Consider the following 13,041-nt stretch of genomic DNA (forward strand, 5'->3'; position numbering starts at 1 on the left):
TGAAGAAGAGTAATACACTTTCTTAGAGGTCAAAGGACATGAATACAATGATAAGAATAAAATAATATAAAAATATGGTTGATATGCTTTTAGTGACAGTAGGATACAGTGCCATGGAGCATAACACTCTTGAGAGGTGTGAAGAACAAGGCTGAATAAGGCTCAGTTACTCATAGTTTAATAGTGAAACCTCCACCCAACGCCTCCAGCATAACATCACTAATACGTGACAATTTCATAAAGAAGACTCTGTTCACCATCTTTTGCGTAATATTACGTATTACAGACAATATGCCGGAGGTGATCAGTGGAGCTTTCGCTACTAAACTTCAAGCGACTGAGCCTTATTCAGCAGTGTCCACGCACCTCCAGAGCAAGCTTCTCCACGCCACTGTCTCCTGCTGTGACCAAGGATATATTAACCATACTATTATATTATTTTATTCTTATGACTGTATTTATTCAAGTCCTTTGATGTCTATGAAAGTGTATTACTCTTCTTCGCAGAGTAAAATGGTCTGATGTTGATCCCACAAGAGGTCAAAACCAGTCACTGAATGGAATAAGTAACTTATATGTGATCAAGGCTACTTTTATTGACATAAGTTTATCTTAATTATAAACCTTTTCCTTTTACTGCTAACTAATAACTTATAAACTATTAATAACTTGTGAGGAGCAAATAAAATTTGATCTTCATTACAGATCTTAAAATGGTTCAAATGGCTCTGAGCACTATGGGACTTAACATCTGTGGTCATCAGTCTCCTAGAACTTAGAACTACTTAAACCTAACTAACCTAAGGACATCACACACATCCATGCCCGAGGCAGGATTCGAACCTGCAACCGTAGCAGTCGCGCGGTTCCGGACTGCGCGCCTAGAACCGCTAGACCACCACGGCCGGCTACAGATCTTACTAAAACTAATGTACGGTAGTGTCTACAAACAATAAGATATAGATTTTTTGCCTCAATTTCTTTTAGGAACAATATAGAATCTGTAATAACTTAATACAGTGATACATTTAATTCGTTGTATGCAATATTTTTCATTAGTATAGTTTATTAGTGTAATATTCTCTGGAATGCTATTTTTATTTTCAGAAGAGCTGTATTGTTACAAAATTTGTAAATAATGCATGGGCGGAAAATGTATAATGGTTTTGTACAATACTAAAAGGGGGTCTTCCGCAGTTCTGACAAACACACACAATCACCTAGGTAATCTTCTGACCAAATATATAGACTTTTCCCCTCTTACAAGCTTTTATGAAAAAGTTTTTGCTAGGCTTTAGTCAAACAACTATTTTCATTTTCTAGAAGTTCCGAACATTTTTTTTCTCTGCATGCTTTTTTATGCTTTTTATTAACTTACTTTTTTAGCTCCTTACTTATGATCAAATTGTTTGACTTACACTTTTAGTCACATTACTGTGACCACCAGCCAAAAGCCTGAATACCACCTTTTGCAGCGTGTACCTCAGTGACACATGCAGGAAGAGAGTCAGTGAAGTTCTGGAAGGTACTGACAGGGATGTGAAGCCATGCTGACTCCAATGCACTAGGTTTCCCAGTTGTGGATCCATGGTACAAACAGCCTGATTGAGGTGATCTCAAAGATTCTTGATTATGTTTAAATCCAGAAGTTTAGTGGCCAGGAGATTAAGGCAAACTCATCCTGGTGCTCTTCGAAGGATGCACAAACACTGCGACCTGTGTGAAATGTTGCATGGTCCTGCTGGTAGATGTCATCATACCGAAGAAAAACAAACTGCACATAGTGGTGGACATGGTCCTCAAGGATAGATGCATATTTGTGTTGATACATTATTACTTCCTGAATCATGAGATACGATGCCACAAAAACATTCCTCAGGCTATAAGAACTCCTTCCTCCAGCCTTGAAGTTCTGCTTTCAGATGTGTCATGCCACAGACGTCAACAGCCATCTGTCCGATGAAGCATAAAACATGATTAATCTGAAAAGGCTACCTGTCATCACTCAGTGGGTGTCCAGTTAGGGCATTAGCATGCTAATTCTGGTCTTCAATGATCATGCCCTCCTGGATGTCAGATAATTCACTCCATTTGCACATTAATGACTGCACTGTTTTCCGAGACTCCTCGAAATGCTTTATGTACCCCCCACTGCTGGTGCTGCTGTCTGTCATCTGTGAGTGTTTACTGCACATTGACATTGAACATAGGCGGTGGTCACATTAATGTGACTGGAAATCATATCAGTTTAAACCTATAACTCATAAAAGGTTTTAACCTATTATCACTATCAATTTGACATATAAGATGTTGGAGGCACCCTAGACATTTCTTCAACAGTAGGTTCCTTGGGCATATCTCCAAGAGCTACCACACTTTGCAGTACAAGTCATCTGATGTAATGATAAAGTATCTAGTGATGAGAAGCAATGCAATCTTTCAACAGACAATGAGCAGCAAACAAACCTACTATTAGAAGGACATAATTGAGCAGCACTACCATGAAGAAAGCTTCACTAGAGTCCAGTAGAGAAACTGAACCAACAGCTCATGTGTGATAATGTGCACAGTTTGTTATTTCAAATAGTTTATATCATGGATTTACATAAAAAGAAGTTGGTATCACATACTAGGGCCATTCAATAAGTAATGCAACACTTTTTTTTCTGAAAGCAGGATGGTTGTATTCAGGGTTCTGAAATAACACATTACTCCACACTATTTTGGCTACAAAACCCTGTTTTTTCAAAGTAATCTCTGGTCGACATCAGAGTCAACATCTTGCTAAATCTATAATCGCCCATCATCCACGTACTGCTACCTTGGAGTGCGTACTTCACTGGGCCAAACAAATGGAAGTTGGAAGGTGCGCTATATGGGCTGTAGGTTGGATGAGGAAGAAGAATCCAGTGAAATTTTGTGAGCTCCTCTTGGAGCACAGACTTGTGTGAGGCCCAGCAATGTCATGAAGATGGAGAAGTTCATTGAATTTTTTGGTGATGAACTCACTGAATGAGAGTGTCTGTATGTTCCAATGTTTCAGGAGACACAGCCACATGCAGCTGACCGGTACACAGGAGACCAGACAGATGATGAGAGACACCTCAGCCAATGACTCACCATGCTTTTGTTCACTGCCAGGTCTCCATACACATTCTGCAAGCACCTCTGAATATCTGCGATACTATGGTTTTCCACCAAAAGAAACTACTGGTAGCTCTCTGCTTGGAACACGCCTCCATTGCAGACGCCATTTTGAAGGGTACATAAAATGCTGATGCTGCAACCTTAATGAAATGGTAGGGGCTGATGTGGGAATATTCCACAATGTCCCACAACAAATTCCGCATTTTTTCAACCAAAATGGTGGAGCAAAGAAAATGTGTTGCAATACTTATTGAATACCCTTTGCAGAAAGATTGCTTCCTGGCCATTCTGTGATTTTACGTAGACTAAAGGGATTTTGGAGTAAAAATTTCAGAGTAATCATTTTTGAAATCATACTGGAGTGGCAGTGATTGTGTTTAACAGTCAAAACAACATTCAGTCCAGATTGCAACAAATCTTATTTTATCACTGGCTTCGGTCAAAAATGACCACTTTCAGACCAGTACCTGAGTATATACACAACTTTTTTTTTCTATATTGTTTGTATGTTAGTTTGTAAGATGAACAGCTGTGCCATACTTGGCCAATTTAGTTAATTTCAGAGTTACTGGTCTGAAGAGGTCACTTTTTACTAAAACCATTTCCTTCAATTAATAAATTAATATTTGTTACAATCTGCACTGATTTTTTCATACGAGATAAGAATAATTTACCTGAGTACGACAAAGTCGAGGTCCAGGTAGACACCGCCATATTTCCATAGCGCCACCAGTCGCATCACGTCAGAGGCATGTTCTATTGGCCAGTGACTGGCAGCAAGAGCGCCTTGCTCTATGAGTGGCGTGTATAGTGGCGTGTCACTCAGGAACTCTGCCAGAGGCACATACACCGCTGTGGCACCCGCTGGCACCCAACGGACAGGGAGGGGTGTAACACACGTGTGCAGCACATAGATATGCCACCCAGGATGGTGCCGTGCTGCAGACTCCACAGCACATGCTTGTCTCGGTCTCAGCCCAGACCACGACACATTCTGTAAAACGTAAGCAAAATGTGTGTCTAGAGCAAACACTTAACTATGTCGTTGAGAGCTGTTTCTACTGTCTTCTTGTTTCTTCCTTGCTCTGCAGATTAAGGGTTTTAAAATGACAGAGTGTAAATTTGAAAACAGGCTTTGTTAGACTCGAGCAGCAGAGACTAAAAAAGGGGGAGGGTACAGGGCACTGGCGGATACAGAAAACCCTCAAGGAGGGGGCGCTAGGTATAGGAAACAGTTGTTACATTATTAGTAAAAATATTTTTACGAGTCTCGTAACAATATTTTTACTGAGAAATTGTTATGAACTACTATTATTAATACTTCATAATCAACTGATCACTCTCACTCTTGACTAATCTTCACACTTGCACTTGCTACAACTAGGACTTTTTACTTATTCATTCTTCAGTCTTAATATTTCTGCTTCTGAATGTAAACTAGCATCCTATTTGGCGAATAGCCCGAATTTATAGCGCTACTTGTCGAAGATTCTCTGTACCAGAAAACAGCAGACTATTCGCGACTTTTCTCAACCAAATGCCAGACAGAATAACGCATCGATATCACTAGAATGGCCGCGATTTTTCTCGTAGGTATGTGTTAGCTATCTATGTTCCAGACAGAAACGTATAAAATACGTTGATGTGGGTGCTACATAGGAAAGTACAACTACTCGATAACTCGATTCAGTCGAGTCGACTGACGAAAGAAATGAACGAATAGCGTGCGGGCTGACTGGCGGAGGCGGTGCGGGTGGGAATGCGGGCGCCCCGCGCGCCATATGCAGTGCTTTTCTTCTGAAAAAAAGTTTGATAGTACTCTGACATTGGATATAATGCAGCGAAAATTACTTATTACTGAAGCATGGGATACCACCCGTCTGCTTTTAGCCATGACGACATCAACATGTCGAACTAAAAAAAAAGGTATCGGTCGGACTCTACAGTTGACTCCAGCTCAAATGAAGCAGGCGATACCGAGAAACACCCAAACATAGAAGAGAATGTGGTATCGAACACTTCAGTTTACATCACTTCAAATGAAGCATGCGATTCCCATCAACTCCGGTACAGTAAAAGAAAATGGTATCATACACTTCAACTGACCTTTAATACACCTCAATGAAACAGGTGAGTCCAATCAACCCTCCAGTCAATGACATCACTTTTCCCACGAAAAACTGTACTGGTATCGTCCGTATTGCAATTACCAATACAAAAAATGAAATAAAAAATTTACGTCCGTGAAATAAATCTTTGGCACTCTTCCAAGTTCTCAACATCGTAAAAAAATTACTTTGTCGACGAAAAAGTTTAGGGGTACGAATCCCCAGCGTTCCCCCAGAAAAACAGCACTGGCCATATGTATTCGCCACTGGTACAGGGCAGAAGATGTCTGGTCGGGGGGGCGGGGTCTTCATACCTAGAAATGTGTTAGAAATTCTAGAATCACGATGTTTAGTGCCGGCCGTGGTGGCCGAGCGGTTCTAGGCGCTTCAGTCCGGAACCGCGCGACTACTACGGTCGCAGTATCGAATCCTGCCTCGGGCATGGATGTGTGTGATGCCCTTAGGCTAGTTAGGTTTAAGTAGTTCTAAGTTCTAGGGGACTGATGACCTCGGATGTTAAGTCCCATAGTGCTCAGAGCCATTTGAACCATTTGAACATGTTAAATATGGCTCTGGTGGACCTATAATTATGGTTGTTGAGCTTAAAAACACAGGTGAAAAGCCTAGCGCATGCGATTTTAGTGATGACTTTTGTGTAACTGGCACTGAGAAAAAGTGATGATATGGATAGTAATGATGAGAACATTACTGAGAAACGTAATGTTTCAAAAAGAATCGTGAAACCTTATGTGGTCGTTTCCACTGTGTGATATCAGGTAGGTTGTTCACGATAGATGTGGTTGTCACTCTTTCCCGATTTATTATACTCAAGAAAGATGTATTTCATCATGCAGTGGTGTTTCGTGTTTTTTGTGCTTATGTAACATGGCAGATGGATCCATGCCACATCTGTAAACAAAGTTGTGGAGAGAATGTCTGAACGGTGAACAAGAAACCCCTGAAACCATCAACAGTAACACAGTCTTCTCTTATGATCTGTTTCTTGCAGTACTTGGACCATGTGCATTCTGTATGGTCGCAGTGCGGTTTTCTTCGCAGCCATCTGACATGTGCCACATGAATTGCTTGACCAGTGGCTCATTCGAAGCAACAATTTCCTTGGAGAGCTCTCCAAGCGTCTTCGAACATTATCAATAACCAATGCACTCAGTGATGGTTTATGTTTACCACTGTTACTGTTTAGTACACCCGTTGTCTCCAGCTTTCTTCCAATCAATAAAACTGTTACCTTTCTTGGAACATCGCGCACACTGTATTCTCTCCGGAATGCTCAGTGTGTCTGTTTTCCAGCACGATGTCACCATAAAAACTCGCTTTCGAAGTGTGTACTGCATGTTTCTGCCATCTAAAGACTGCGAAGAGTCGCTAATGTGTTCGCTATTGTCACGCGGCCCGAACTACACACTCACGGATTTCACAAACCGCGGCTGACAAGGCTACGAAGGAAATAATACGAGACGGGCAAGCGCAGCGTTATGCTGGACATAGTCCAGTCAATGAGTGCTCAAATGAGGGGAGTAGAGTGCATGGGATGTGCGAAAAATTTTGACTTCAGCACTTTATTAGGAACAGTTAGGCGTGAAGAGGGAGGTGGGGGGTAGAAAGGTCCATTTTTTTTATTTTTCAGTTATATCTCGTAAACGGTGCACTGTAGAAAATAAAGTTCCGGATAAAAATGAAAGCTTTTTAAATTTCCCATAAAATTGTTTCAATAGATATCAGACTAACTCCCAAAGGTTTTCTAGAAATATGTTATTGAAAATCGATGAATTTCGAAAAAAAAACATTTTTACGTCGCTCTTTCAGTCAGACATTTGCTTCTAGTGCCTCCCACGACCGTTTCTCATAAAAATGGTCAAAGACGAAGCTGTAGAGCATTAAATGTCCAATTTCATATACAGGGTGAGTCAGGAGGAAAGGTACATGCTTTGAGGGGTGATAGTATTAGTGATTCTGAACAAAAACTTCATATGGACGTATGCCCTATGCCGGCCACTGTGGACGAGCAGGTCTAGGCGCTTCAGTACGGAAACGCGCTGCTGCTACGGTCGCAGGTTCGAATCCTGCCTCGGGCATGGATGTGTGTAATGTCCTTAGGTTAGTTAGGTTTAAGTAGTTCTAAGTCTAGGGGACTGATGACCTCAGATGTTAAGTCCCATAGTGCTTAGAGCCATTTGAACCATTCGTATGCCCTATCCGAATGTGTTCCAAGATAGAAAACATTTAATATCACTTTTGTATGTTTTTCTTGAGTAACTCGAGAACCGCACCCTCCAGCGAAAACGTGTCGCATTCCAAAATTAAACTATATTAAATTTCCTACAAAAGAGGTCCTATTCATTTTTTCTCTGGAACTACTGGTTTGTGCGAAGAGAGCGCGAGAAATGATGGAAAACTCACTCGATGCGCATGCGCTGTAGCTTACGTAGTTTCTGTAGGCCAATTTGAGGTATTTTCCCGACTTGATAGACAGCAAGTGTCCCGTATTAAATTGTTCGCCTCAACTTGGTTCAAATGGCTCTAAGCACTATGGGACCTAACATCTGAGGTTATCAGTCCCCTAGACTTAGAACTACTTAAACCTAACTAACCTAACGGCATCACACACATCCATGCCAGAGGCAGGATTCGAACATGCGACCGTAGCAGCAGCGAGGTTCCGGACTGAAACTCCTAGAACCGTTCGACCACAGCAGCCGGCCGCCTCAACTTGCTACCTCAATATACTATCATCATGAAGTTAGTTTTTCCTTTAGCGTGTTCACCTGGTTTTTCTACAGACTCAAAAGGTCCCTCCGTGTTTTGATAAACTTCACTATCCTTTTCAATAATCAAAGGTCTACTGTGGTTTGAAACTGGTACTGGCAAGTGTGCAGTATCATATGGATGAAGAGGAGTCAAAGTTAGATGCATCAGAAATATGTTCATCCTGCAGTGACACACACACTTCTCTAGACGTGTCTGTTCTTGGTATCAGACGCACACCCACAATGAAGTACTGTACCCAACCAACATTTCATGTGCCAGACGTAGATGTGAGTTTTCAGATCACAGCTAAGTCCTCGTTTCTTTCTTATGAAGAGGTGACCATACAGTCTTCCACAGTAATGATATTCGAAATAGATAAGGACTTGTATATCTGTTACTTCTTGCGTGGGCCGCCAACCATAATGTGTCTCCACAACTCAGGAACAGGGCTGACGCATAAAAATTATTCTTCAGGACGATGTGACTTCCTCAAATAATGGATTCAGTTCAGTCTTACAAATCCTTATGTACGATGTTCACTAACTAGAGATATTTTATTTGCATAAAGATATTTTGAAAATACGTACTTTGCGTTTTGTATTTAAATACTTTTATTTAAAACCACTTTGCATTTACAACTGAAAAAGAAAAAAAATAATTTGAATACTTTTAGTAAACTATTTTGCACATCTCTGACCGTGGACAATTGCTGAAGTCCGTGAGGCCACTAAACTTGAAATTAGCAACACTAGCGGGGCTACACGTACAGAACGTTTGGGAATATGGCGAAACGAGCAGAGCCGAGCATCGATGCTGGTGGAGGCGGCTTCCGACATTTGTAGTGAGGACTTTATATGTACGAATGTACTCTTCCAGTTGTATATTATCATTTTCCAAAATCGCAAATGTGTTCCATTATTGGTTCAAATCTTATGACTCATTAAAGTAGTTCAGGTTTATACGATTCGCACAGTATCTGAGTTATTGTCGGATTTGCTACGCACTCTGTATGTGATTGCACTCTGGCCAGACAGCAGCTTGTAGAGATTTTACGCCTGTGAGCATATATATGAGCTTTTATCTGACAAGGAGACCTTGTGGACTGACCTTGTCCGATGTCCTTTATTATATTTGTAGAATTTGAAAGTCTGTGGCCAGAAATCTGTTTATTAAAACAGTGCGACAGAGTAAGTAAAAAGCATTCACAAAATGGGTGTAGGTAACTGTAATCGAATGAATAGCATCGAAGTTTCATGCTGAAAGAAAGTCAAGTTGGATCATGTTTTCCACGCAATTTTTTTATGCCTGTCTATATTTTTTGTCAAGTGTAAATTACAATAGACAAGTACTAAATCATAATTTTCTAATTTATTTATTTATTTAATCGTGTCAGAAGCATCGTACATAAAATAAGAATGATTAACACATACATATCAAATATATAACAAACACCAAGTTTTCTAATGAAAATTATATTTCATTTTCAATTTTGGATCATACGAAACAAATAAAGATTTGATACAGACATGTGAAAGGACACAAATGTACACCAATAATACTCCATAAAGAATTTTCACTCTGCAGCAGCGTGTGTGCTGAAATGAAACTTCCTTGCCAAAAACAGTACGGTATTATTCAGCCAGGAAGTTTCATCAATAATACTGGTGCAATTCGTATGCTCGTTTCTCCACAGAATGAAGAAAAAAGTAGTCGTGGGCTTTCGCAGTAAATAGAGGAGATATAGAATACCCAGGAAAAATGTAATTGCATTTGACCAGCAGTCCAACCTCTTGTATTTTTATGTACTAGAATCTACGATATGACTCCTCTGAGGGACGGCTGTCACGTTATTTGTTTGCTTTCCCACTTCCCTAACAGTGTCTATTAAAGTTTTGCACGATTAAATTAGTTTGTTTCTGTAAACAGCATTCATTCTACCAAGTATGTAAACGCACCAATTTTTTGGTGATTTACGTTTCTGTAAATTATCGTGCACACGACCATCACACTTTATGTAGGCTTTATCTTCCAATCCTTGCTGATAACGTGAAGTTTGAATTTCTGTTTTGCCACGACCCAGAACACCAGGTTTTGCTTCGGTTTCACTACTACCACAGAATGTTGACTCTGATAAATTGTAAGTGATGTGTAAATGATTTGACATCCACTGTTATTAGATCAAATGAAGACATTAGTCCTACGTCTTGTGGGCAAGGGTATGTGACCATTTGTTGTATGGTATGGGGGCAGTGCCACGTTTGTCATCTGTCCTAATGGACGAAAGTCTACTTAAATATAGGAAGTTTCAAGTATTCATTCACGAGAAAAAATGTACACATCTCTACATGTTCATCAGGGCTTTTAAAAATGTACTACACAGCTCATAGACTGATAAACAAAGAATTCAGTACTTCACAGACTTCATCCAAGAGGAAATTGCCCTTTGGGCCACTGAGACTGAAGAATTGGTAAGATTATGCTCAATTTGAATAGGCATTTTTGCCAGAGAATTGGTCTCAGTTTGTGCAGAAACGACTTATAAAGGAGGATTTAATCCAGAGTCCTTTAACACCAGACAGGATAGCTTCCCAAAATATTTTGAAAAATGTCTGGGTCAAACCTTTATTCAACTAGGTCACTCTCAGAATTTTAAAGGCCAAACCGCCAATGGATCTCCAGGACAAATTAGTACAAGTACCAGAAACCGACCTTTATCACTTAATGTCAGTCTTGGATTCTCTTGTCTTATACAAGAGGATCCAAGAGTGAACAACCACAGCAGTAGTGATGTGGCACAATCTTCTCAGACACACGAGGTGGAATCCAAAATTTTCGGGACTGGTGCTACTATCTAGATAGTAGGAGTAGTAGATATTTGCACCACTAGGTGGCGAGAGCTGCATATCTGATGAGTCAGTGTGCGGCGTGGCACTCAGCTGGGAGGACATGTTAGGTGTCCACAGTGATTTCCGTAATACTCTGTGTTTGGTGTGTGGCGATTTTACGATGGATCCGCGAACAGAACAGCGCATGTGTATCAAATTTTGTGCGAATCTCGGCAAAAGTGCTACGGAGAGCCTTCCAATGATTCAACGAGTGTTTGAGGGACAGAGCATGAGCCATATGCGAGTGTTTGAGTGTCATGGTCGGTTCAGGGCAGGCCTTACAGAATTCGAAGATGATGCTCACACTGGAAGACCCGTTAGACGCACAATGCCAGACATTGTTGCCAAACTTCAACAATTGGTTCGTGAGGATCGACGTAGAACCATTCAAGACCTTGCGGACGAAGTAGGTATTGGTTATGGAACATGTCAACGAATGTTGACTGATGAATTGGTCATGCATCGTGTCGCTGCAAAATTTGTGCCAAGGATCTTCACTGCCGATCAGAAGGCACAGCGTGTTTAAGTGTGCATGGACCTTCGTCAGACTACATCTGATGATCCAACCTTCTTGTTATGGATTATCACCGGTGACAAGTGCTGGATTTACGGTTATGACCCAGAGACAAAGCAACAAATGTCCTGCTAGACAAGCTCAAGTATTGTGGCATGAGTGGGACAGTGCACAAATGGTTTAATTCGTACCTAACTGGAAGAGTGCAGAAAGTTGAAATAAGTAGTTCTCGTAACATGCAAAGATCAGCACATTCCTCAAACTGGGGAACTATCAAGAATGGGGTTCCACAAGGGTCAGTCTTGGGTCCTTTGTTGTTCTTATTATATATTAATGACTTGCCATTCTATATTCATGAAGAGGCAAAGTTAGTTCTCTTTGCTGATGATACAAGTATAGTAATCACACCTGACAAACAAGAATTAACTGATGAAATTGTCAATACTGTCTTTCAGAAAATTACTAAGTGGTTCCTTGTAAACGGACTCTCACTGAACTTTGATAAGACACAGTACATACAGTTCCGTACAGTGAATGGTATGACGCCATTAATAAATATAGACCTTAATCAGAAGCATATAGCTAAGGTAGAATATTGCAAATTTTTAGGTGTGTCCATTGATGAGAGATTAAATTGGAAGAAACACATTGATGATCTGCTGAAACGTTTGAGTTCAGCTACTTATGCAATAAGGGTCATTGCAAATTTTGGTGATAAACATCTTAGTAAATTAGCTTACTACGCCTATTTTCACTCATTGCTTTCATATGGCATCATATTTTGGGGTAATTCATCACTGAGGAATAAAGTATTTATTGCACAAAAGCGTGTAATCAGAATAATAGCTGGAGTCCACCCAAGATCATCCTGCAGACATTTATTTAAGGATCTAGGGATATTTACAGTAGCTTCTCAGTATATATACTCTCTTATGAAATTTGTTATTAACAACCAAACCCAATTCAAAAGTAATAGCAGTGTGCATAACTACAATACTAGGAGAAAGGATGATCTTCACTATTCAAGATTAAATCTAACTTTGGCACAGAAAGGGGTGAATTATACTGGCACTAAAGTCTTTGGTCACTTACCAAATAGTATCAAAAGTCTGACAGATAACCAACAAGTATTTAAGAAGAAATTAAAAGAATTTCTGAATGACAACTCCTTCTACTCCATAAAGGAATTTTTAGATATAAATTAAAGAAAAACAAAAAAAAACACAATAAAATAAAGTTGTTATATTAACTTAAGTATGTTGTTAAATTAACCTAATTATGTCATGTATTGGAAATTTCGACTCGTTCCACATCATTACGAAATATCGTATTCATGATCCATGGAACTAGTATTAATCTAATCTAATCTAATCTAGTGGATGAGCCTGGGCTCTCCAAGACCCAAAAAAGCGAGACAGATGAAGAGCAAAGTGAAGAGCGTGATCACCATTTTCTTTGATACCAAGGGAATTGTGCCCAAAGAATTCGTCCCACCCAATCGAACAGTGAATTCCACGTACTACTGTGACGTTTTGCGAAGGCTCCATGATAACGTGTGGCGATGATGGCCCAAACTCTGGCGTCAAGGGAACTGGCTGCTGCATCACGACAATGCGCC

The 13,041-nt window shown here is 40.2% G+C and overlaps 1 protein-coding gene across 6 annotated transcripts in view; it reads right to left on the reverse strand.

The window, feature by feature from the left end:
* Positions 1–13,041, reverse strand: part of LOC126237240 (lactosylceramide 4-alpha-galactosyltransferase-like) — a 543,469-nt gene that overhangs the window by 108,499 nt on the left and 421,929 nt on the right. For all 6 annotated transcript variants that reach the window (XM_049947147.1, XM_049947144.1, XM_049947143.1 and 3 more), the window contains one exon: positions 3,822–4,141. In XM_049947147.1, coding sequence (XP_049803104.1) covers positions 3,822–4,141 — 320 coding nt within the window. The remainder of the gene's footprint in view (positions 1–3,821; positions 4,142–13,041) is intronic.

Source organism: Schistocerca nitens, chromosome 2 (genome assembly GCF_023898315.1).
Source record: "Schistocerca nitens isolate TAMUIC-IGC-003100 chromosome 2, iqSchNite1.1, whole genome shotgun sequence".
Taxonomy (NCBI): Eukaryota; Metazoa; Arthropoda; class Insecta; order Orthoptera; family Acrididae; genus Schistocerca; species Schistocerca nitens.